General features: G+C 41.7%; 1 protein-coding gene across 4 annotated transcripts in view; it reads left to right on the forward strand.

The window, feature by feature from the left end:
- KIAA0930 (KIAA0930 ortholog) overlaps nt 1-26,453 on the forward strand; it is a 74,142-nt gene that overhangs the window by 41,148 nt on the left and 6,541 nt on the right. For 2 of the 4 annotated variants that reach the window (XM_015628381.3, XM_033514415.1), the window contains exons 3-9: nt 10,559-10,666; nt 11,897-11,974; nt 16,984-17,085; nt 17,509-17,649; nt 19,693-19,887; nt 22,061-22,223; nt 26,255-26,410. In XM_015628381.3, the coding sequence (XP_015483867.1) occupies nt 10,559-10,666; nt 11,897-11,974; nt 16,984-17,085; nt 17,509-17,649; nt 19,693-19,887; nt 22,061-22,223; nt 26,255-26,410 (943 nt within the window). The remainder of the gene's footprint in view (nt 1-10,558; nt 10,667-11,896; nt 11,975-16,983; nt 17,086-17,508; nt 17,650-19,692; nt 19,888-22,060; nt 22,224-26,254; nt 26,411-26,453) is intronic. The other 2 variants (XM_015628382.3, XM_033514416.1) reach the window with 1 other exon arrangement.

The following is a 26,453-nucleotide window of genomic DNA, read 5'->3' on the forward strand; positions in this document are numbered from 1 at the left end:
GGACTGGATCTCACAACATGGATATGTTAGCTGATGCTATTACAGCTGCTGTTAAACTGACACCCCGTTACAAGTGTGGACAACAAGGCCACGTGAAAGTGAACTGCCCTCACAAGTCCATTCCACAGGGGACATCTCAGGGACAAAGAAGTGGTAACGCAAGATGCAACTGATGTGGGAGAGTCAGACATACAGCCAAGGTATGCGGGTCCAAATCTCTGTTAGTGGGCAATCTCTCAAAGACCAGGAAAACGAGAAGCCCAATGCAAAGGGAAACGTGTGATGACACAAGTATTTTCTGACCCTCTGGCACAAGCCTGTGACCAGCTCACAGCAAGGACAAGAGGATCAGCTGGTATGGATGTTTCCACCTCAATCCCAATAGCCATAAACTCATTACAGGTACATGAAGTCCCTCTTGAGGCCCAGGGGCCGATAAGGAAAGGACAGAGTGCACAGCTAATAGGAAGATCCAGTGCCACGCTCCAAGGTGTCTTTGTGCACCCCGGTGTCATGGATGCCAATTTTACAGGACAAATAAAAGCCGTGGTGTCAACCCCTACTCCCCCTGTGACTATCCCTGCTAACACCCAAATTACACAGCTTCGTCCTTTTAACTCTTCTGTCCCCAAAGCAGACTCTATGGAGTGAGGAGACCAAGGCTTTGGATCAACAGGAGAGCCCCACGTGTACTGGACTCAGGTTGTGGGTGATCAAAGACCTGATATGGTTTGTACTGTTACAGTGCCTCAGGTCAGGCCCTCGCAGATAAGGGTCATGATGGACACAGGGGCAGATGTCACCATCATCTCATCAATACATGGTCTTCATCCTGGCCTACCACACCTGCAGGATCTGCCATTGCTGGCCTCGGAGAGACCACACAGAGCTGCTTGAGTAGCCACCCTGTGTTGGTCAAAAAATCAGAAGGCCAAACAGCTACAATTCGACCTTACATCACCACAGCATCACTGAACCTATGGGGGAAGGATGTTCTGTCTGCATGGGGAGTTAGAATGAGAACAGATTTTTGACGGGGCCACTGTATTGATAGGCATAAGTTATCCTGCCCCAGCCCTGAAATGGCTTACAGACCAGCCTGTGTGGGTACCACAGTGGTCCCTTAATAAGAAGTTAGATGCCTGAAATCATTAGTACAAGAGCAGCTAGCTCAAGGACACATAGAGCCATCTATGAGCCCTTAGAATACCTCAGTATTTGTCATAAAAAATAAATCTGGTAAATGGAGGTTTCTCCATGACACAAGAGAAATCAATTCTGTAATGGAGACTATGGGCACATTGCAAGCTGGAATGCTGTCTCCAACAATGATACCTGCCTGCTGGGACATTCTGATAGTAGACTTGAAAGATTGGTTTTTTTACTATTCCACTGCACCCAGATGGTACCCCAAAGTTTGCTTTTACAGTGCCTTCTGTTAATAATGCGGTACCAGTGCAACATTATCAATGGCGTGTTTTGCCTCAAGGCATGAAAAACAGTCCTACAATTTGCCAGTGGTACATTGCACAGTCACTCTCATCAGTGAGAGAGTAGTTTCCACAAGCATACTGTTATTACATAGATGACATTTTGATTGCAACCCAAACCAATGCATTAAAAACATTTGGGCTGCAGGTAGCACCAGAGAAGGTGCAGCAGGAAGCACCCAGGAAATATTTGGGACTCAAAATAACAGACCAGACTATACAACCACAAACAATTCAGTTTTCAACCAAAATTCAAACACTGAACAATGCACAGTTGGGTACCATCAACTGGGTCAGGCCTTATTGAAGATTGACCAACTCACAATTAGCACCTTTATTTGACTTCCTAAAAGGTGATTCAGAGTTAACTTCCCCTAGAAAATTAACCCAGAGGTACAAGGTGCTCTTGAAACAGTGGAGCAAGCTATCACAAACAGACAAGTCCACCAGATATGTCCAGAGGTGTGTAACACTGTATTATTCTCATTGTAAATCTTCACCCTACTAGTATTATAGGGCAGTGGAACACTCACTGCCCTGATCCTCTGCACATCTTAGAGTGGATGTTTTTACCTCATCAGCCAAAAAAAGACAGCACCCACAGTATTTGAGCTAATAGCACAATTAATCATCAAATGTCATCACAGGTGTTTTGAATGCAAGGGATCCTTCACAAATTATTATACCTGTGACACAAGAACACTTTGAATACTGTTTTGCTAACACTACAGCCTTGCAAAGTGCCCTGAAAAACATCACAGGACAAATCATTTATCATTTGCCAAGCCATAGATTGTTGAAGTTAAGTGGGGAAATTACATTGTCTCTTAAACCTCTGAATAGCAGAACACTTTAAAGGGTGTTACAGTGTTTACAGATGGCTGTGGGAAAACAGGAAAAGCCATAGTAACATGGAAAGAGGAAGGTGAGTGGCAAACGTTGGAAAGTTATCAGAATGATTTCCCCAGTTAGTGGAGTTGCATGCTGTAGCAATGGCTTTCCAACATTTTCCCCACATTCCTCTAAATATAGTAACTGATTCTGCATACAGATCTGACATCACACAGAGATTAAACCAGGCACTATTAAAGGAAATTGACAATGCACAATTATTTAATCTGCTAAAAACTATGCCATGACATCCAAGCCAGATAACCTACCCTTGTTATATCTTACACATTAGGAGTCACACAAATTTACCAGGTTATATCACAGAGGGTAATGCAGGACCAGACATGCTAGTGAGCCCTGCCTGGACAGCACCACAGCCAGACACTCTGGCACAAGCAAAGGCATCACACAATTTCTTCCACCAAGATGTTCAGGCCCTACAATGGCAATTCCAGCTGACAAACACAGAGGCTCATAATATTGTTAGCACCTGTGCTGACTGCCAGGGCCACACTGCACCACTGCAGATGGGAGTAAAACCCCATGGACTGCCTGCTTTGCAAATCTGGCAGACTGGTGGCACACACATCCCTGAATTTGGATGTCTAAAATATGTACACTTATCCATTGATACCTTTTCATCAGCAATATGGGCTACAGTGCACACAGGAGAAAAGTCAGGATGCCATGGCACATTGGCAGTCAGCTGTTGTGGCTTTGGGCATTCCTCACACCATCAAGACAGACAATGGCCCTGCATACATCTCACAGAAAAAAAGACATTTCCTACAGCTCTGGGGTGTAGCACACCAAATAGCAACAGGAAAAGCCATGTGGGAAGAGCACATGGCACTTTAAAATGTATTCTCGAAAAACAAGAGGGAGGAATGTCCAGTGAGACCCCCACAGAACTAAGGCTATTTATACACTAAATCACTTAACAGTGTCAGAAAAGTCCCAGAACCCAGTCATTTTAAATCACTTTCTATCACCACAATCATCTGGAGATGAACAGTTGCCTAAGCCCAAGGTAATGGTGAAAGACCTTCTCATCAATTAGTGGGGAGGCCCATGGAGCTTCATTACCTGGGGAAGGGGATATGACTGTGTTTCCACGGATACTGGAACACATTGGGTACCTGCCAGATGTGTCCGTCCTGCCTGGGACCACAAGCAGCACTCTCCTGATGGCCCCTCAACAGATGTGGTGGAGCAGAATGAAGAGTAACTAGAACAACTTATTCACCTACCTCATGAAAATCTGTGACTCTTGAAAAGACAGTTCATTTAAAAACTCCATTTGTATACAAATTGTTTTTCTGTTGTTTTTTTTCTCACAGTTCTAAAGGTTGTATGTTTTGGTGGCTTTTTTTGATTCTTGTTTATAGAGTTAAGGTATGATCTCAGTTCTAAATAGTTTCTTATTTTTTCATGTTAAGTTATAACTTGTAACTATAAGTAGTTAGTTAACCTGTGGCATATCAGCTTGAAGGATTGTGATCTCACCTGCCAGCTCCTGGGAGCGAGTGCTGCAAACTCCTTTTAGTACACGAAGCACATTGCTAACTGAGGGGAACTAGATTTGTCAAATTAAATGGAAAACCTCATTCAAATGAAATCCAAGCAGTCTCCTGTCACCCTGTGTGCAAAGGGGCCCTGCAGATAGGGTAGCAGAGAGCATTTTACATTTTTTAATTTAACTGAAAGGAGTGAATTGTCACAGTATTGTCACAGAACAGCTGGCCTGGTTCATGCCTGAACATGTCCAGGTAAGTTACAGGGGACCCTCAGCCATCCCCATTCGAGCTGAGAAGTAAGCATATCACTGGCCAGAGATGTGGGTGGAGAGAGATCCCAGACAATGAGCTATCTAAGCCCAGGAGTTTTGAATTGAGTATAAAAGTGAGCTCTGCATAATAAACGAGGCTGTTTTGTCTGAGGATCAAGAGGATTTGAGTTGTGAATTTCTGTCTCCCCACCCACAACTTGCACATCACATCAATGGCTCCAGGCAGCTCCTGAGATAGTACTTTTTTTTTTCCTGAATTGCATCATGCTGTTGATGTGAGAGGGAAGCCAGGAATGACATGGTGTCTCCATGGAGGGGGGGGGGTAGGGTTTTGCCAAAAAAACTTTGTGCTACAGGGAAAGTTTGGACATGTTTTGGTGACTTTTGGTAGGTCACTGGCTGTATAATCAACCTTGCTGAAGTTGAAGGAAGCGCTACAGCTAGAGAGAGACATTGCAAAGATTGCAGTGTTTGTCACACAGGCCTGCATTGCTGCTGGTTTCAGGCACTCTTATGTGCAGTGTTTCTGTGTTTTTAAGGAATTACCTGCATCTTCTTGTCAAGAATCAGATGAACAGGAATCACTGCCAAACCCAGCCAAAACTGGGTAGCTTTTTGCTCAGACTGAATCTACCTTCTGCTAATCTCAAAGTAGGCATCACCATGGAATATTCAACATAGGAAGAGTGCTCTGCATTAAATCAGGGTCACATGGCTTACTAATTTATTTTTTTTAATTGCAGAAATCAATATAACACATCCTTCCCCAATTACTACTGTACTAAATTAGCTTAGAACATTTGTGAGGCTGATTTGAACCTTAGGGTCTCCACATCTTTAGCTAAAATAATATTTTGAAAGTTACATGGGTGTGTATATGTATTTTATTTTTTTAGTTCACTTTGTTAGGAGCAAGCCTGTCTGGATTTGAAGTGTTTGGGAACTATGGTGAAAGTAAAGAAACTGAAGGACCTTTGAATAATTTGTATTCCAGTGGAGGTACATTGCTATCTGAAGTTGCCAGACCCTTTTTTAGGACTCTTCTCAGCATTCTAGTAACTTATTATAGCTTGAAGCACCTCTGTGTTTGTTGGTGATAGCCTTGGTGACATTAGTCATGGAAATGCCACAGAAATCCATGAGTTTTGAGAGTCCATTGGAGATACTGCATTATAAGGATACTGGAGAGCTGAGGTTTGGGGTGAGAATTGATGTCTTTGTGTACACTGGGGAAAAAGAGATAAAGTTTTGTTGCTGAAGGAGCCAAAGATGACTACTTATGCCCCAAAGTTTGTTCTTGCTGTCTAACCAGATGATTTACATAAAAAGCTGCTTGAGTCACAAATTCTCTCTCCTTCACTTCCAAAAACCTCCTTACTACAGTAGTACCTCTGGTGCTGTATAAAATGGTTCAAGTTACTTGAAATAATTTAAATTAATAATGAATAATGAATAATTAACAATTAATAATTAATAATTGAAATTGTGTGTTGAAAGGATACAGATAGAAAGGGGGGTTTAATGTTGTGCCCAGCTTAGGAATGTGTAATTAGAAGCTAACTGTAACTGCAGTGTTAATGTAGTTGGTTAATTATTTTTTTGCCCTGCTGTGGCTTGATGGCTGGTGTTTAGCATTTAGCACCACTTTTTTGTTGCACCTTGCATATTTTTTGATTTTTTTTCTTTTAAGATATCTTCCATTCCCCTAAGAGAAAAAAAAAATTCAGAGTGTTTATGCTGGTAAAAATGTAATCTTATAAATCCAAATTGATAACTAAATAGCTAGTGCTGCATGAAGTGTGATCTGTATTAGTTATATAGGAGACTGGTATGGAAGCAACTGAGTATCCAGCTGCCCAGGGAGGCTTTTCTGATGCCTTGAATCCTGGAGAACCAATACTGCTGCTCAGAGTGAGGGGACGCATGGGGATGTGTGTCTGTGCCTGCAAACTCTGAAACAACTGCACACTGTGGTGGTGGTGGTGCTGCTTTATGGGAAACTGCTTAGATGGAAGAGAAAAGCCAAACAGCTCCAGCTGCTGCCTTGTGCCAGGCCCATGCTGTGGCAATCCATTGGTACTGGTATCAAACAGGTCTGGTTTCCTGCTGCTGTAAGTTGAGCTGCTGGAGTGACGAGACAGGGTGGCGCACAGAAATCCCAGCTATGTGATGAGGTGCTTAAATAAGTGTCTGTGGAGCTAAAAAGTATTGACTATCTGAAAGAAGTGTTGTCTGGAAATGGAGATGATGTTCTGCAGTGGTAGTACCAGTTTGCTCTGTTAATGTCCACCAAAGTTTCACCATTTAAAGTGCTTAGTATGAAAAGAGGTTTTTAAAGTGTGAGGAAATAAAACAAGTGTCTGATAGATAATGCACAAGAAAAGGGCAGAAGAAACTCTAGGGCTGCTTGGGGGTGGGTCTGAAGCATGGAAGAGGACTTTAGTTCATTTGGCTGGTGAATTTAGAAAGAACATTTAATTTGGTTTGAATTCAAATGTCATTTTGAAATGACACCTTTATGCTCCAGAAAAGAGAGGTAAAAGGAATTACCTGGATAAATGTGAGAAAAATGCTTCTAATGTTGAAGCCACTAGAGCTGGACATGCTGTGTGATGGGGCTTTTCAAATCTGAGCACATGCTGGGGTATCATTCGGGTTTCATAGCAGATGGATCCATTTAAAAGAAGCTTTTACTTTTGTGGATTTTTCCTGCTGTTTTGAAGCAAACCTGTCAATGTAAGATCCTAGCAATCAAATTTTGGTCTCTGTATTGCAGCTGGCTCTGGGGACAGTAGAAGTATTTTCTTGTAGAACTTGTGTTTGTGGAAAGTCTTGAATTTTGTTCCCTGTGTCTCTTTCCTCCCCCTTTTCATGTTCAACCCTCTCCCCTTTACTATTTTTTAGTGAATTTGGTCTGAAAAGAAAACCTGGAAAATGGTTCTACTTATAAATAGACCTGTAATTCCATTAGACTTCTATTTAGAAGAAAACCAGGATCTGTTTTTTTGGCTGGCTTCTCAATGCTAACAAAATACTGCTTCTTGTAAACCCTAATACAAAGAGTTTAAACCTAGACTGGAGTCTTAAATGGATTTTTCTGTGTTTTATGATAAAAATGTTCCAGTTGTCTGAAAGTGGATAACTTAAGACACACATTATGTAACACCAAGTGGGTGGCAAAGGAGCACAAGTTATGAGGTGGTGCCTAATAAATGAGAGGCTCAGAGGTCTCCTAAAAGTATTTTGTATGGTTTATATAAAAGATTAGCAAAGAATAACACAAGACCAAAAAAACCCCAGAAGACCAAACACAAAACCAAAAATCCCAAAACTGGGTATTCAAGATCCTCTTCATATATATATAAATATATAAATTGGCATGGCAAGATCCAGAGGCTGGCAAAAGGAAAGCAGCCAAATTAAATGAAGTTGCACACTTGGAACCAAAGAGGATGATTAATCATTGGAATGAGTTCTCAAAGCAAGGTATTTTCCCAGTAGTGTCTAGTCAAAGGTTGTTTAACTGGGGTCTGTGAGGAAGTAACATGGTAAGATGTCCATGGCATGTGGGAGGTCAGCCTGGCTGAGATCCTTGTCCTTTACAGCTGTAGCTCAGGAGCCCTGTGAAAACTTGATACAAAGGTGGCGTCATGGATTTCAGCTCCAGAAGTGTCACTGACTTGAATGAGCAAATACCTGGCTTGGCTTTTGGATTTCACTGGGGATAAATAATTAGTATTTGCGTAGTTGTTTCTATTAATAACTTTTCATGCTTGCAGGAGGGCACATCTGATCTAGAGCCAGGTAAACAAGCACAAAGATGGCCAAGTGAGTCAGCTGCAGACCTGGAAAAGACCCAGTGTCTCCTGGATGCCTGGCTGGGACAGATTTATTTTCCTGGGAGGACTCAGCTGTCTGAAGTTCAGCATGTTCTCCAGTCTATGGAGAGCTGTGGTTCATGGAGATCCGCTCTGCCCTGACCCACAGGTGGTTCACCAAGAAATCCTACCCAGAATTAGTGCACAGGGGAAAAACTGGTTAAAGAAAACCCTTTTCCTGTGCCTGTGTCTGTGATAGACTTGCAAGGAATTGCATGGAAGAGTTGTTGAGCAGTGGCATTGTAACTGCTGGGGAGAAGTTGTTCATGTGTGGGAGAATTTCACCACCGGAAACAATTAGTGGCTGACTTCTGCAGAGGGAGGTTTCAACTTCAGTGTGGCGAGGTGCTTAACTACTACTTGGCTTAAAATAAAGACTTCATGGATACAGAGGCAGGAGAGACTGAAACAATGTCTGTACACTTGGTTTTGCTTTCCCTGCTGTTACTTAGAGCTGGAGTTTTACCCTGACATTACTCAGTCCTGCCTTCTGTTTTCTTACTGCTTCTTTCCTTCAGTGACAGGATGGCTATTGTTTCACACTATATTGCTGGAATTTTGTTCATGTCACGCTTCTGTGCTTTTAGGCACAGAAATGCAAATATTACCTTTGTTTGGAGGTGAATCTAAATTAGATTGTTTCCATCACCTGCTTATATCTTTAGTTTTTTGTAGTACCTGTCATTAGTTTGTGTAACTATATTGCCAATAAAAAAATCATGGATGGGAGCTTTGGAAGAAATAAAAACAAACCGAAAGAAGAATGACGTCTATAGACGTCATAGTTTAAAAACTAATGGTTAAGAGCACTGTGTTCAGCTTTCATGGTGCCTGATGATAGTGGAAATCCTGAAATATTTATTGTTTCTCTTTTCTTCACTATATTTTGGCATTTTAGCTTTATTTATTTTTATTCTGATTTGTCTTGGAAGTGTCAAACTACATTCACTTCAGTGTACTACTTCGTCATTTTTTATTTGTCTCAGCTGCTTCAGTTTGTTAGGATAGGTAGAGTTGTTTCTATGATCTGAGATTATTTGTGATATTTAATTTGCTTGTTTTCTAGTACAGCTGAAAATCTTGCATGTAGTTGTTTCCAAACAGTAGTTCCAGTGTGAACACTTTGGAAGAAGTTGTGGGATGTTGATGCTGGCAGATGCCCACCAACACGGCTCCATTGCTGGGCAGAGCAGAGAAAATACAATGAAAGGCTCGTGAGTCAGGATAAGGGCAGGGAGAGGTTCCTCACTGGTGACTGTCAGAGGCAAAATGGACTTAGGGAATTTAGTTTAATTTTTTACCAATGAAAAATAAAATTAAATATTAGAAACAACTTCTCCTCACCATCCCTTCTTCCTGGCCTTCTTTCCTGGTTTTCTCTACCTCTTCACCCCTCTGGCAGCACAGGGTCATGGGGAGTGGAAGTTATGGTAAGTTCCTCACACATTGCCTCCATTTTTTTGTCCTTAGTGTGAGGGCTCATCACACACTTTCCCTGATCTAGAGTGGGGTCCCTCCTATGGGAGAGTCCTTCAGGAACTGCTCAGTGTGGATCCCTTCCACAGGGCCAGTCATCCAGACACCTGCTGTTCCAGTGTGAGTCCCCCACAGGGATAGAAGTCCTGTCAGCATATCTGTTCCAGCCTGGGCTCTTCTTCCTCAGGTACTGCCAGGAACATGCCCCATTGTGGATTCTCCACAGGGTAACAGCCTCTCTCAGGCATCCACCTGCTCCTTCTTAAACCTGCTGTTACTGAGGTGCTGCCACTCTCACAGAGAGGTTCAGCCTTGGCCAGAAGTGCATCCATCCTGGAACTGCCTGGCATTAGCTGTGCTGCACATAAGGGAAGCTTCTGGCAGCTGCTCACAGGAGCCACCTCTGTAGCTCCCTTGCTACCAAAACCTGGCCGTGCAAGCCAAGCACAAAGGGGTTTCTAAAATATCCTGTGTGGAGCACACAGGACCTTCCCCAAGGGGCACATGATGTGACTCTTAGGGATGGTCCTGTACAGGGCCAAGGGTTGGACTGGGTGATCTTTGTGGCGCTCTTCCAAGTCAGCATATTCTGTGATTTAATTATTGGGCTTTGTCTTCCCAGATACTCCTATGCCAATGGAAAATAAGCAATAACTATGGGCTGGACTGTGTTGAGCATTAGTGTAGTGACATGCTTGATTCTGAGGGATGTGTTAAGAGAAATATGTATGTGTATGCATCCTTGATTTTATTAATTTCATTTTTGTTGAAACATACCTGTCAGAAGAAATAAATGAAGCTCCTGTCCAAAAAAGATTCTCCTGCACACAGAGTCTCCTGCCTTTCTTCCCTGTTCACGAATACATCCCACATTTCCCTAGTTCATTTCTACACAAAACCTTGCATCATCAGCAAAATCTAATTGTGACAGAAAACTAGGAAGCTACATGATGTGCAGCTTCTGATATCAGTTTTATGTTTGGAAATAGGTACCTCTAAGTAATAGTTTTCAAAGAGATGTGGTATTTTCTTAGCAGGTTGAAGTTGAAGTTTACCGGAGAGATTCTAAGAAGCTTCCTGGCCTTGGAGACCCCGACATTGACTGGGAAGAGAGTGTCTACTTGAACCTCATCCTGCAGAAGGTAACAGTGAAGCTTATCTAATTTTCACTATTTATGGATTTTTGCCTTTCAGAATCTAAGTGAACATAAACTGAGATATTTATTATTTTTCAATAGAGCCCTAATAGCTTTCTACAAAAAAACTTTTAACTCTTTGTAGTGAAGCTAGGCTAAGTTTTATGCTCTGTAACTAAGTTTTTCAAAAGGAAGGCTTCATCCAGTTTAATGTTTTTTGAGAATGAATGAGACTTAGACAAGCAGCATTTCCATTAGAGTTCACAGTACTGGTGCAGTTAAGAGAGAAGAGTGTAAATGCAGTATCATAGATTATGCTGAGGGGTTACTGCTTTTGACAACAGAATTTCGATAAAACATTTGGTGATAGGAACATGAAGCCAGAACTAATTATTTCTTTAACTGACTTATAGGTTGTTTGGTTATTGTATGTGTTACATTGGTGCTTAGGAAAGCTGAATATTACTGTAATCATTTGAGATCCCTTAAAAGTTTTGTTCATTATGATCTCAGAATGGGAAACTGTTGGCACACATCCTGGAAAATAAATTGTTTTCATTCTCTCTCCTTCCTCCCAGAAGTCTCTTTGCAGAACTTTTCTGCAGAGAGCAGCTTTTGCCTTTATTTGATGCTCAATAAAACCAGGATACATTTGCCACAGTCAGAATTCAGAGATGTTATTACAGCAGGGTATTGCTGTCCAGAGCTGTTGCTCTTGCTCCTTATAAGTTTTTTCAGGTTGTTTGGAAGGCTGTGCTAGTGTTTTCTGACCTAACATGTCATTGGTGTTCATTGGTGTCTCTTTTTCCCTGTTCAAAGGGAGGAAATCTTTTCCATTTCTATCCTTAAGTGTGCTTAGGGGGGTGGGGGTGTGTGGGTGGGGGGGTGTGTGTGTGTGTGTGTGTGTGCGCATGCACTGCTTATTCCCTCAGCTGAAATTAATCTTGTGTTAAACAATATTGGCAGGACTTTCCTTACCCATCCATTGTGTACCTCAACAAGCAGCTGTACAAGAGATTAAGAGATTTTGGTGTCACTGAGTTAATGAACAAACACAGGCTTAAAAATTGTAGGCAGTTCAGTATAGTAAAGGGATTAAAGAAAATGGCAACACCAAAATGTCTTGCTTTTTAGACAGCTAAAAAAATGAGACAGAATGTGTTTTGCTTCATGCACATGAATGTTTTGTTTTCCCAACTCTAAATGTTAATTTCTCTGTTTGGTGCCCTGTTCCAGCTGGATTATGTAGTGACCTGTGCTGTGTGCACACGCTCCGATGGAGGAGATATTCATATTCACAAAAAGAAATCTCAGGTGAGCTTCCCCTTTTATTGCTTTGAATCAGAGATTGGTATCCAGTATTATCTAATCCTAAAAACTGCTCCAAGACTGGGACAGTGGTTCTTGGGCTGTGGTCTGACAGATTCATCCCATGAAGCATTGCAAGTCTTTGTCTAGTGACATTTCTTGACAGTTATCTAGATGTGAGATCCAAATGTCCTTTATAGCACCTCTCAAGGAATTGTAAAGACCCCTGCACACTTCAGGGTGTATATCTTTGCCTTCTGGATTTAGAGAAGAAAGGGAAAGTGCCAGGGAGGAAGGAATATGATGCCAAACTGTTCCCCAGTCCAAGACTAAACCTGAAATTGTATGAGATCTGGATTATGAGTAGTCTTCAGGGTAAATTTCTAATGTAGAGCTGTTAAATGGCAGACAATTTACTGATTACCAATTTATATTTTTATTATTTTACAAGGTTCTTACTCTCTTAAACTGCTCATTCCTTTCATGTCCAAATCATATGCTTTTATCTTTTTTCTGCAGTTAATCCTGGGTTTAGGATAGTGGAAGAGACTGAATAACAAGCTAAAAGGGGATAGGAACAAGAAACCTGAGGCTTCCCCACTCAATTTCAATTTGCAATGTAGATCTTGCAACAACTTCTGCTAGTTAGCAGAAATTCTTCTTTCAAAAGGCTCCTGTTGCATTTAAGTGGCTGTTTCTCCCAGGCGTTTCCATTCCCTTAGTTCATGCAGCTGTTTTTGCAGCTTTACTTAAATAAACCAAAGTTTAGTTCTTCAGTTTTTAATTATGTTTAACCATTTTAAAAGAACTTTTGCTTTGCCTACAAACAGAACTAGCAATGCTGACTATTGTCTCTGTGATTTACATTGATGAAGCACATGATTTTTCCTTAGGCGCTGTTGAGATGCCACATTGGACTTGTCAACTTAAGCCTGTTATTTCTCATTGCTTTCTTCTCTTTTTGCTAGTCCAAATTTCACCCCAAGTTAACTTCTGCAATTGTTTTTGAGTAAAAAAAACCCCTGTAAATATTATTTGCAGATTTGAAAACTAGGAAGGAGAAGATGAGGGATATGCCCTTACTGCATGTGAGCAGTATTTAGAATGAAGAGGAAGTTTTTTTGTTCCTCCTTTCTAGAGGCTCCTATTGTGGGACAGCTTATAAATTGTTGTCTTCCATTTTCCACATTAAACTTAAATTTAAATTAAATTAAAATAAAATGAAATTAAAATAAACTTCAATTAAACAGTAAATACCAATAACATTTCAGCATCATTGCATTGATCTACAGAGACAGCAAAAGCAATTCCATATGCTGTAGCAGTTTTCAGTAGCAAACTGGAAACATGTTTCCAGTTGGGCATTTCATTATCACACCCACTATTGGGCGCTGTTGGTTTTAGATGAAGAAAATCCAGCTGGTCTGGATCTGCATTTCTGCTCTGATGGTTCTTTCTTTAGAAAGTGTGTCTTCTCCCATGTGCAGTCAGATGTTGCTGGCCTAAGATTTGCTGTCCTACTTGAGACCTATGACAAATCTACTCTGCTCACACGAGTGCCTACGGCATGAAGCCAGTATGAAAAAGGCTGACTTTTTCTTGCAAACTGCTGGCTTGACACTAAGATCTCCACAAACTGTATTTTCCTCAGGTGTGCCTGACTGGAGATGAATTTGGGAGGGTGTTCTGTTGTTCATTGGCTGGCCTGAGAGCAGGGATGCCTGGAAGAGGTCCTTGTTTCAGGCATTGGTGGAAGTAGCATTTTTGAGGACTCTGGTTGCTTTCTAATGATGTTTCTGATCTTGAAGCAACCTTTCTTTTTAATTCTATTCAATGTGCATAAAGGCTGCATAAGTACAAATAAGGAAAAGCAACCCTCTCATGAATATCTAATATCCTACTCTTAATTATGTTTTGTGTTGAATGGTTTGTAGAAAGAATGTCAGCCTGACACCCTGGTCAGATCCATAGCTTTCAGCATGTTCACAGTGGGCTAATATTTAACAGGTTTCTTTAATTTAAAGCTTTGTAAACAAATGTGGAAGCAAAGAAAGCTGCCTGGTATGAATTCCTTCTCCCTCCTTACCTACTCATTAATTTTTGGAATGATAAAATCTAAAGTCTTTAGCTATTTAAATGAAGTCAATAAAGGAGTTCAGGAACTGCTTGGGAGGGAGAAATGTGCAAGAGGAAGCATAGTGATAGGGGAAGAAACAGAAGCACAAGATGCCAATAAGAAACCAAGTGCTTGTCCTCCTGTGAGCCACTGTCTTGGTTTTGTCATCAAAACTGCGGGGAAAAGCAAAAACTCTTCAACAACGTCTTTAGAGAAATAAGGTGTTACATGATTGTGGCCAGAATGTGCAACAGGAATAATTTCATGCACACTTAGGCCAGGTTTGCAGAGAAAATCATTCCATCACACATAATTTTTACTAGATTTTTCACATACCTATACAGTCAATACCCGTAGAAATTCACTAGTTCAATCTTCATTGGTCACACATTACACAGTTCTTAGTATTTGGTTTCCTGTTGGTTATCAATCTCTTCACCTTAGATATTAATGAGGTTCTCATTCTCCATTTCCCAGACCAGGTGTCTCCTGTCAGGGGTCATGTTTGGAGTAAATGTTCATTAATGGTCGTTATCTTTTGTGTATCTATTGAACTACTCCCAACTCTGTTGAGATGTTAAACTCATCAGGCCTCCAGTGGTGAAACAGTCTCCTGAAATAAAATTCAATTCCCTTCCCTCTGGTGCAAAGGCAAACAAAACTCATGACTAAAGAGTTACAAAAAAAATTTTAAACACGGTATCATTTCCAACAGTTTGAGACAGTCTAAAGAGGTGGGCACTCTGAAATGACTAATCTCCCCCTTGGTTCCAACCAATCCTTTTCCCCAATAAGGAATTAAATACAATTAGATTTAAGTGAAAAACTGACATTTTATTATCAGACACCAGCTGTCAGGGGGAAAAGGTAAATATAAATAACTGCTAGATACCACACTATTATAACTGAAAACCCCATGGGAATGGAGACCCAACATGCCAGAACACCTGCTCCCAAAACAGCACCTGCAGGAGGGAGCTGTGTGGCCAAGGGACAAAGGGAAGACGGCGTCACACTGTTCCCTTCCAAGATGGGGCCTCCCAGGTGACCGTGTGTCCCCAGGGATAAAGTGACAAGATGGTGTCAACCCCTACCAGGAGGGCAGGAGCCACAGAGCAGCTCTAGAGGCAGATGGAACCTCTCTGGCCTGTGTGGGCTCTGCACTGCTGCCGGGGGTGGGGGGGAAGGACCGGCCTGTGGGCACCGGCACAGCGCGGCCTGGCCCCAGGAACTCGCTGGCTTTTTTCCTCTTTTTTTTTTTTTTTTGTTGCTGCAGGGAGAGTTGGTAAAATTCACTCTGAAAGTTTCTAGTTGCAAAATGCAGGTTCTACAAGTTGCAAACCCAAAGCTGCCACAAAAGGGAGACTCTCCATAGTCTTCTCTCCTGGAATGGCTTTGACCAGAGTGAGGGCTGCTACAGGTGGGCCCCTGTGGAATTTGCCCCCAGACAGCCCAAAATTGCTAACTACAGTCTCTCCTAGACAAAGAAAAAAAAACCACCCAAAATTAAGAGAGAAGAAAAATGCAAAAGTCTTTTCCTGAACAAAGTCCAAGTACCCTGCAAAGTGAATACTACACAGCCAAGAGCCCAGAAACTGCCCCCACACTAATTTCAAAAATGTCCACGATAGCAACCACACACACAAGGTCTGCGGCTGCAGAGTTGTAAAGATACAGTAACAGGTTTTGGGTGCAGATAGATATGGAATAAAATAACATTGTGAATCACCCCAGGATAGCCAGGCTACCCTTGCTGAGGGAGGTTGATCTTAGTGTGTCTTGGTTTGGAAGACAGGTGTCTGCTAGGGAGGGCAGGAGCCTCTCTCGAAATGAAAAATGCAAACCCCCTTCCCTCTGAATTATTATAATTTTGCAATCAAGGGGCTCTCAGGCAGAGATCTGGGGATAGGAATAACAGTTCTTTACTAGTATGTATAACAAGGCACACAAACAACAATAACTACAGCGTTAACAACAAAACAGAACCAGGGACCCCGTGACAGCTTTCTCGGCTGAGATGGGAAGGGATGGAGGAGAGGCTTTGTTTTCACAAACCCCTCGGGCAGTCAGTCCCGGTGCTCCTGCAGGGCTCTGAGGAACACTCAGCTGGAACAGCAGGGATGAGCTGAGATCCTGGGCTGGTGGATGAGGTGAATCAGCAGCTCCGTGGTGGTGCCTGGCACTGCCACACGTCCCGGCAGGACAGGAGGTGCAAGGCCCAGAAGAGAAGAAGAAGCAGCAGCAGCAGCAGCTCTATCTTGGTTATGGCCAATTCCTTTCCTCAAGTGTGTGCTGCTCTGAAGCCAAAGAACAGAGCCAACCAGCAGCTGCCCCCACTCTCCCTTTTACCTGCCCCACTTCTCCCCTGGGCCCAGCCAAACTCTTTGTGTTCAGCAGTCAGGTTTCCCCACTTCTAATGGGGAAAATTCTATAGGTAAGAAGGAACAAAAGGAAGGACACCTAACCCCCAACAGTGTGCTTCTAAGTAAATAACAACAATTAATTTGCAATTAAATTAAAGGCATTGGGTCAGCTGCTTCATGGTAATTTTCTTGCAATGTGGCTGCTGCACTGTGGCAACTTAAAGGCACCTGAAAGTGGTGATGAAAAAGTAAGATGGTGTACTGTAGTGTGGTGAGAGGTCGGGTACACACAGAGACATTTACTGTGAAACAAAGAGTTTTTTGATTACTTGCATGTGAAAACCAAGGATTTCTCAAGTGCCATTATTGCAAATCTGGCTTTAGTCAGAAACCAGCTCAGCTCTGCTTGCAGGATGTTCAGCATCTCTAATGTAAGTGAGCAGTGTGAGCCTGAGGTGTTTTGTAATTGCTTGCCTTGTGTTTGTTCCCAAGCACATTTAACTGAGAAGTGGTATCTTTCTCTGCATCTTTCTCAGCAAGTGTTTGCATCTCCAAGCAAACACCCAATGGACAGTAAAGGAGAGGAGTCAAAGATCAGCTACCCCAATATATTCTTCATGATTGACAGTTTTGAGGAGGTGAGTTCCCTGTTGCAGCAGCGAAGTTTTGTCCTATTCTAGTCTTATGTCCTAATTAGCTGGTTTTATTGCCTTTTGAGAAAATGTTCTTGACCAGTTGAGGGTTATGTTCTGCTAGATCTTACTTTATTTTATTTAACCTTCCTCTCTCTTTAATGTTTTTTGAAATCTGATCTTAAAGCTGGATTTTGGCATCAGTGCCTATGCTGGGCTAAAGCATGACAGGCTGATGTGAGAACTGCTCATCTCAACAAGTGATTTGCAGTGTGCACTGCCTGGAATCTGCTTTTTTGAAAGGCTGGAACATTCTGCTCTCTTACAATTTTTATTGGAACTTTGGGCATTAGGACAGCAATGGGAATCTGAATGTATTTTGACTTGAACAACTTTGCATCAAAGTGTTTCATCTTGCATCTTTGCCAGGTTTTCAGTGACATGACTGTGGGAGAAGGAGAAATGGTCTGTGTGGAGCTAGTGGCCAGTGATAAAAGCAACACCTTCCAAGGGGTGATTTTCCAGGGGTCCATCCGCTATGAAGCACTCAAGAAGGTCTATGACAACAGGGTAAGGAGCTTCTGAAAGACAATGTCCTTTGTAGCAATGGTGCTCTGTCTAGATTTTCTTTGTGGCTGAGGCTATCAGCTTATTGTCCTGTTAGGTCAGCTGCATCATAATCTGTCTTTTTTGGCTTTGAAAGTTAGCTGAAAGATGCTGGTTTTGGCTTAGATAACTGAGGGTATTCAGACTGGAATATATTTCTCTGCTGTTTGCCAGGATACATGGTCAAGAGAGTGACACAGGAATGGACCTGAACAACAGTTCTTGGAGTCCTTTCATTTTCTTTAAAAGTCATAGATATTTCTGTATTCAGAGAAGGTATGATTTCATGGGAGGTTTTAAATTCTGGTAACTACCTTGTGATACAGTATATTTTTCTTCATTATATTTTTCACTCATGGCTGTTTTCAAAAGACCCTCTAGTCTCACTGCCATTGAGAGAAGATGTTTTTGCTTTCTACAGAAACATGAAATACCAGCACTTTCACCTTCACTTAGTGCTGAAATCAAGAGTCAGTAAACTTCTCAAATGGTTTATTATGAAGACAATCCTGAGAGATTTTTAGAAACAAAACAGAAGAAATTCTCACAATATCTGCTGTGCCTCTAAATTTCTCTTCGTTTCTACCCTTGTTAGGAGAGGTCCTGAATAATTTCTCTTCTCCCTGTTTTAAATGTGAATCATTACACTCTTCCAGCAGGTTTCTGAGAGAACGTGAAACAAAAGTTGTTTCTCTCCCACCTTCATCTTGTGGCCTTACACTGTTAGCAGCTGGGTTATTAAAATTAGTGGGAATGGAGAATCACTGAAGACAACATAAAAAGAAAGCCCTGCAGTGGAAAGATAAGATTTTGTGTCACCTCATAGCCTAGGAATGTCCTGATTGACCACATAGCTACTTGACATTATTTTGTTAGATGAAGTAAATTGTTAACTCTTCAAATATTTCATTATGGCCAGAGGCAAAACTCTAAGTTTTACCATTGTTTTTACAGAACAGAAGTAATCTCTATGCTTTTGAAAATGACTTGATTTCAGTTGTTTAAGGGAAGGTTTCGACTGAATACTAGGAAAAAATTCTTTACTGGAAGAGCTGTCAAGCACTGGAATAGGCAACCCAGGGAAGTGGTGGAGTCCTCAGCCCCTGAGATATTTAACAGATGTGTAGATGTGACATTTAAGAACATGATTTAATGTTGGGCTTGATAGTGTTTGGTTAATGATCAGACTTAATAATCTTAAAGGTAGTTTCTAACCTAAATTATTCTAGGATTTTGTAATTCTCAGTATAATACAAGCCAATGAGCATCTTGGCCTTTTCATAAACTGATGAAAATCACAATAAATCACTTAAACTTATGGATTTAAGGAACTTAAGGCATCATTTTCACTTAGCAAAACCTTGACTGTTTTCATATTGATCTGTTCCTTTTTTCAGTTCTCAGTTCAATTTTCAGTTCAGTTGTGCTGACTGGAAATTGAGCCCCTGTGTCTGTTGAGGGGATTTAAAGCTGTCAGGGTGTCTTGGTGAGCCGTGCAGGTTAGTTGTGCATGGGACTGGTTCCTTATATTTTGGCCTTGACAGTGTGGACATAAAAATGTCAGAAATTACTTGGCACAAAGTAGTGACTCAGTTGTGGGGTGTGCTTTGCTGGTTTGAGGCATCTTGTGTGTGTGTGGCTATTGCTTTTTGGACTCAAATGAGTGCCCCAGCACAGGCTGTATTGAATTGTGCACATGCCTGCCTGTGCTCTCATGTGCCACAGTGTGTGGGCCTGGATTAAAACCTTCGGTTTTGTCTCAGTGTGTCATTGCTAACTCTGCCTTTTGGATGGCTGAAGGAGTTGGTTCTTCTCCGAACCTGTTTTTGTCTCTGTAAAATTACTTTCCTCTTGGAGATTACTTCAGATTGTGGTTTAAAATGTGTCTTAGGAATCATTATCCTCTATGGTTCTAACTTTTTCTTAGATAATTGCTTTCAGAGGATGTTATTTTCAAGTTGTAGAGTGTTGTTACGTGTTTTTCTCTCCTGTCTTGATGCATTGTAGGTGAGTGTTGCAGCTAAGATGGCTCAAAGAATGTCTTTTGGCTTTTATAAATACAACAACATGGAGTTTGTCCGAATGAAAGGACCACAGGGAAAAGGACATGCAGAGATGGCAGTGAGTAGAGTTTCCACTGGTGACACTTCACCATATGGGACAGAAGAAGATTCAAATCCAGACTCCCCAGTGCATGAGAGAGTAAGTAGCAGACAGAAATACTGTCTTAAGGGGAAGCATAAACATGCTTTGTTCCGAAGCCAGGAGGCAGGCTAAAGCTGGGGTTAACTCCATTGAGGTTCTGCACTTAGGTTTGCCTATCTGTAATTTGGTTGTACTCAGTATGTGAGATGGATCCTTTAACACAGTTTCCCCTGAGCAAATGCTGAATACAGAGATGACTGGATGATTCATACTTCTGGAGGAGGGTTTTGTTGAAACAACAGCAATCTTGATGCCAGGGAAACCGATGATTCTGCCTGTTTTCTATAAAAAAAAGTAGATTCTGCTTATGTGTGAAATGGGATTTACCTAGAAATGTGGGATTTGTGTATTATATAGGTTGCTTGCTAAACCTCACAAGAAGTGGTGCTTTTAGGTATTGTCACTGAGGAATACTGCCAACACAAAGCCTATAATAGCCATTTAGTATAATGCTAAAATAAAGATCACAGATCCAGATGCAGCATCATATTCATTGATATGCTTAATTTTAATGCAAGTGCAGTAAAATGCCAATAGAATCAGACCACAGATGCTGATTTGGCCTTTATTCAATCCTGAGCCTTATTTTCCATTAAGACATCTTACTTGATTAATGGGAATTAGGCAACATGTCTTCAAAATACCAGACCTGGTATTGCACAGACCTGGGCTGGGTCAGAACCTCGTGGAGTCTAATATGGTTTTCTGTGTAGTGCAGCTAACCTTTATCATTGGAAGATCTGCAGAATGTCTTCCAGAGGTCTCCATGCAGGTGGTATTGTTTTTGTTTCTGACTTGGTAAAAGGCAACATGAGCTACCAGCACAAAACTCATTAACTGGATGTTCTTGCTCTCTACCACAAGAACACAGCCTGAAGAAATCAGGCCTGGAGGGACAACATGATCTTTTGTCTCCAAGGCTTCCAGTGACAGCTGGAAAATGTTAAATTAGATTTGATAATGTGTTACCACTGCTTTTTGCTAATGGTTTTAACACTGATATGTCTGTTTCTGATTCCCCCTACAGTGTGATATTAGATCCCAAATTAAAATCAGAGACAAGCACAAATGAGAAATTAAGTATGCTGGGAAGAGGATCAACTGGGTGTTATAGTGCCCTTATTTTATTTTTCTAACATTAGTGATAGAGGGACAACATGTAGTGTTTCTGTACTCAACCTGGCTTGGCTGCCATCATCACTTCATGTCACCTCCCTCTGCTTTTCTTTGGACATATATGAGCAGTGTCATGTGCCAGCTCAGGGAGATTTACAGGATTGTAAAATTGACTGTGTGAAGAAGGAAGGACAAGATAAAAGTTACTCATGTCCATTTGCAAAGTAGTTATCCCTATTTTCTTCCCTTTGAAATTAAACTATTCAAATACTGCAATCAAAGCCAGTGCATCAGCACTATGTTTCAGTTCTCTCTAAAACAGGTGTACTTGGCTTTAACTGTAGTTTATTCAGTGACAACTACTGCTCTGAAGGAAGGGTTTCTCCATAGTTTTGTTCCTTACTTGAGTTTCAGCACAGACAGTTTCATCCCTGTATTTGTCATCACTTGGACTAACCAAATCTTCTGAGGTACCACAGCTTAATTTTCTCCTTCCAGTATTGAAACATGACACACATAAAAGAGAACATTGACTTAACTTCTGCCTCAGTGTGCTGGGCTCAGGGATTTGTGACCCTGCTCCCCAGGGACATTGACCTTCCACGGGGTTCCCATGGGATAGCCTTCCCAGCAGGGAAACTGCTGCCTTGTGTGTGCCAAAGAAATGAAGATGCACATTTTGAGTGTGTTCAATACAGTACATTCTTAGTGCATATTAAGTCTCCTGCATCTCAACATGCAAAAATAAGGTTAACGTTCTTGGTGCCTAAATTACTATTTTTGTGCCATTATGACTGCAAATCCTTGTTTAAATTGACTATCTGAGGAGAAAGGTTTTTCATTATTCATGTAACAGTTGAGGTTTGTGATACATCAAAATATTTTCCCCTTGATAAACATCTTGAGATGATTGTTCAGTTTAAATTCTCTAGCCACTTTGATAAAACAGAGCTAGATAGCAGTCATCATTCTGATTTTTACACATGTGATTGCGTTGTGGCACATGGAGAGATAACCAAGAATTTCTCCAGCATTTCTTCTATTTCCCTTTCAGATTACTTCTTTCAGCACACCACCAACCCCAGAACGTAACAACCGCCCATCCTTCTTCTCCCCATCCCTCAAGAGAAAAGTGCCCCGAAATCGAATTGCTGAGATGAAAAAGTCCCATTCAGCAAACGACAGTGAGGAGTTCTTCAGAGATGATGATGGTGGAGGTAAGAGAAGTATTGACAGCTAAACAGACTTGTCTGGAGAGGGCACAGAGCTGTGGAAAGGGTTCCCAGTGCAGGGTTTTCAAAGTTTGCAGGGTGGAAAAACAACATACAGCCAGTGTCTCTCTGAAAATGAGATTTTTCACAGGCTTAAGCATCTCTTTGAAGGCTGGAGCCCACAACTCCTGAATATATTAAAACTTACTGCTTTTGTGTGGACCCATCTGAGGGAAACTGGAGCAGCTGAGATCCTCCCACTTTCCCAGATGTCACACTCTCTGGGGGTACTTCTCCAGGTATAGTGGGGTAGGCATGTACTCAGCAATAAGTGCTTTGAATCAGTTCTGAACTTTATAAAGAGAAAACCTAATGAGTCTGTCTGTATAATAGTTTAATGCCCTGTGGAACTCTCCCTTTAAATTCTAGTTACTCAGCAGGAAACAACGGCAAGCTGGAGCCTGACTCAGAATAGAGTATATAAATCCCAATCACATCACAGTCTTGTGAGGCAGGAAACTCAAAAATGTCAATGTCCAAACTACTTCTCATACGTTTAAAATAAACAATTCAGTCAAAAAATCTAACTGTGTGTGTTAGCATTCTAACAGATAAACCCAAGGGTAATTTCCAGATTACAAGTTCTGTTTGAAGTAGCAAAGATGTTGCCTATCAGCAGCACTGGACCACCCTAGCTAATAAAGAATTGCACCTTAAAAAACAAACTGAAGTGACAGTGTTCAGTGCAAATTCTGTGGCAGCTTAAACTGGTGGTAGCTAATTCAGGGTTCTGTCAATAAAAACCTTCACTCATCTCTTTTTCCTAAATTTTCCTAATCAAAATGTATGTTATTTCAAATGAGATGTGTTTTAGTATGGTTTATTAGGCACAGGGTAGTGTGAGGAGAAGGAAAATTTCCCCCACGTGTAGTCCTGGTATTGGTATCTTTATTTTGGAGGTTGCCCAGGATAGAACAGAGTTCAAGGTGTTTCTCTGGCAGCCCTCATGGATTGTGCAGTGCCTGCTCAGGGTTGTCTTGCAGGGTCTGATCCTAGAGTATTCAGTGGTAATGATGGACATTAATTTTATTTTCGTATCCTTTTCCTTCTAATATATTTATGGAAGTAAACAAATTTTAGATTTTTCAGATATTTTATAGCATTTATAAAAATACCAAGAAATGGTTTCTAAGTGTTTTGACCTTATTGTTGCTCATCTGAAAAATAAAAAGAGGAATATTTTAACAGCTTATGCTAGGAAATTGAATTTTCAGAGATGAGTTTTCTAGAAGGAATAGTAACTAAACTGTCATTTTTTTACAAGTTTCAGAAACCTGAGTGTCTTACCAGTGCTCCTCAGGACAGGAGCTGCAGTGGTGAAACTTTGGCATGAAAAAGCCAGATGCAGAAGATGCAGAGATAGGAGCAGAGATTTGGGTGCATCTTGGCTTTGTGGGTGGAGGAAAAGATGTGGATTGTGTAAAGATCAGCAGTGTCCTTGGTACAGCCAGTGCTGCTGCAGAGTTGCCCCAGTGCAGACAAACCTGTGGTGAACAGAACAGCCCATCAAGGCTCACTTCAGTGGCTTTGCTGTGTGCAAGCATGGTACAGCAGGAGAGTTGTGCTTATTTCAGCTTCCAGAGTCAGCTCGTTCTGCCCTGAAGGCAGGCATTCTTGCCTGGTGCAGGGTGGGGTTTTCCTCTGGTGAGCAGCAGGGTGATTAAAAGAGAAAATTATCTACCCAGTGAGCCTCTTAATTACACTTCGTCTGTGGGCTGGATCACCACCTCTGACATTAAAAAGAAAAGAAGGGTAGTTGTAGTAGGTGAGTCCCTTCTTAGAGGAACAGAGGGCCCCATATGTTGACTGGACCCATCCCACAGGGAGGGCTGCTGCCTCCCTGGGGCTCAGGTATGGGATATTACCAAGAGACTCCCTGGACTGATTCAGCCCTCTGATTATTATCCACTGCTGATACTCCAGGTTGGTAATGATGAGACTGAAAAGAGGGATGTGAGGGCAATAAAAAAGGACATTAGGGCACTGGGTAAAGTCGTTGATAGGGCTGGAGCACAGGTAGTGTTCTGCTCAGTCCTTCTGGTGGTGGAGAAAAATGTTAAAAGGAATAGGCGGCCTGCATTATTAACAAGTGGCTCAAGGGTTGGTGTAATCAACAGAATTTTGGGTTCTTCGATCATGGGGCAACTTTTTCAGCACCTGGCCTGCTGGAACTGGATGGATTCCATCTTTCTGTTAAGGATTTTAGTTTATGGACTGGTGGAACTTACTGAGAAGGCTTTAAACTAGGTTTGAAGGGGGAAAGGGATGCAGCTGGGCTCTCTGAAAGCAGGCCCAAGGATGATAAACCTGAGTTAGTGGTGAACTTAGCAGCCCAGCTGAGATGAATGTACAGTAACACACACAGCATGGGTAACAAACAAAAGGAACTGGAAGCCATGGTGCAACACCAAAGCTATGATGTAGTTGCCATCATGGAAACATGATGGGACAACTCATATGGCTGGAGCACTGCACTGGATGGATGCAAGCTCTTCAGAAGAGACAGAAAAGGGGTAAGAAATGGAGGAATGGCACTTTATACTAGGGAGGTTTTTGATGCCATGGATATTGAAACTAATGATGATGACATTGAATGCCTATGGCTAAGAATTAAGGGGAAGGCCAACAAGTTGACATCCCACTGGGAGTCTGTTATCATCCACCCAACCAGGAAGAAGAGGTGGACAACTTATTCTATAAGGAGCTGGAGAATGTCTCAGGTTCACTAGCCCTTGTTCTTGTAGGTGACTTCAACCTGCCAGACATCTGCTGGGAACTTAAAACAGCAGTCTGTCGGTCTCTTTCACCAGGCAGCAACTGACAGAACCAGAGGACGCAGTCTCAAGCTGCGCCAAGGGAAATGGATACTAGGTTGGATACTAGGAAAAAGTTTTTCACAGAAAGGGTGATAAAGCACTGAAATGGTTTGCCTGGGAAGGTGGTGGAGTCACCATCTCTGGATGTGTTTAAAAATAGACGGGATGTGGCACTCGCCATGGTCTAATTGAGGTGTTAGGACTGGGTTGGACTCAGTGGTCTTGAAGGTCTCTTCCAACCTTGTGATTCTGTGATCACCACAGTGCTTCTGGCATAGTGGTCTTGCATGGGAAGAGGTAATAGACAGCTTGGCTATACATATGTATAGGGAAGGAGGGAAAGATTTTTCAGGTTTTTTCCTCCCACGTTGTTACACATCTTTCTAGAGTAGCTGCCACTGTGATTTTCCTCTTTATATCAGGATCTGCTTTCAGTCCCAGTGCTTGGATCACTCTGGTTCAGAATTGATATGAATTGATATGAATCGACTTCAACATCTGATTTTAGCATTGTGGGATGTGGCTGAATTTTACAGGGCAATAGAGCAAAGATTTAAAAACACCAAAAATGCAGCACATGGCTGTGGGAGAGACCTGTACCTATAGAAAACTCCTCTGGCCCAGAGAGGACTCAGTATCTTTCTGTTTTAAGGGTTACTTGGGGACATCTAAACTAATTTTGAAGACAATGGCTCAACTGAAGGGTCTTAGATGTGGCTCACAATGTGCATGGAGGTGTGCAGGAAACTGAGGTATTAATGTTAAATCTCCCCATGTCTGCTAGATGGCAATTTTCTTCAAAAGAATCAATTTCTATTTTGTTACCTTGGTGAATTTCTGCATGAGTAAGTACTTAATTTTAGGGCTATTCTATGATTCTGTGTATGAGGTAAGGCTGAGTTAGTGTTGTGCTGGTGCAGTATGGTAACACAAACCCTCTCCTGTCTATTGTTTTCAGCTGCTGCTGCTGCCATTTATTAACTTCAGTGTAAATGGTGAACTCCATGCCAGGCAATGTTTTAAAAAAGCAGTTATGATTGTGTCCTGCATGTGATTTGTTTCTAAACAATGAATAGGAAGCTTTTGTCTTATTTTGAGTTTCACAAGTGTTCCAGTAGAGTACAGTCCTTTGAGGCTTGCTGTCTCTTCCTGCCTTTACAGATCTGCACAACGCGACAAATCTCCGGTCACGGTCCCTGTCTGGAACAGGACGCTCGCTGGTGGGCTCGTGGCTGAAGCTGAACAGAACAGATGAAAACTTTCTACTCTATGCACACTTAACATATGTCACTTTGCCATTGCATCGAATTTTAACAGGTGAATTTTGACATGCATTGTGCGCAGCCTACAATGTTGGGGG

Source organism: Parus major, chromosome 1A (assembly GCF_001522545.3).
Source record: "Parus major isolate Abel chromosome 1A, Parus_major1.1, whole genome shotgun sequence".
NCBI classification, from domain to species: Eukaryota; Metazoa; Chordata; class Aves; order Passeriformes; family Paridae; genus Parus; species Parus major.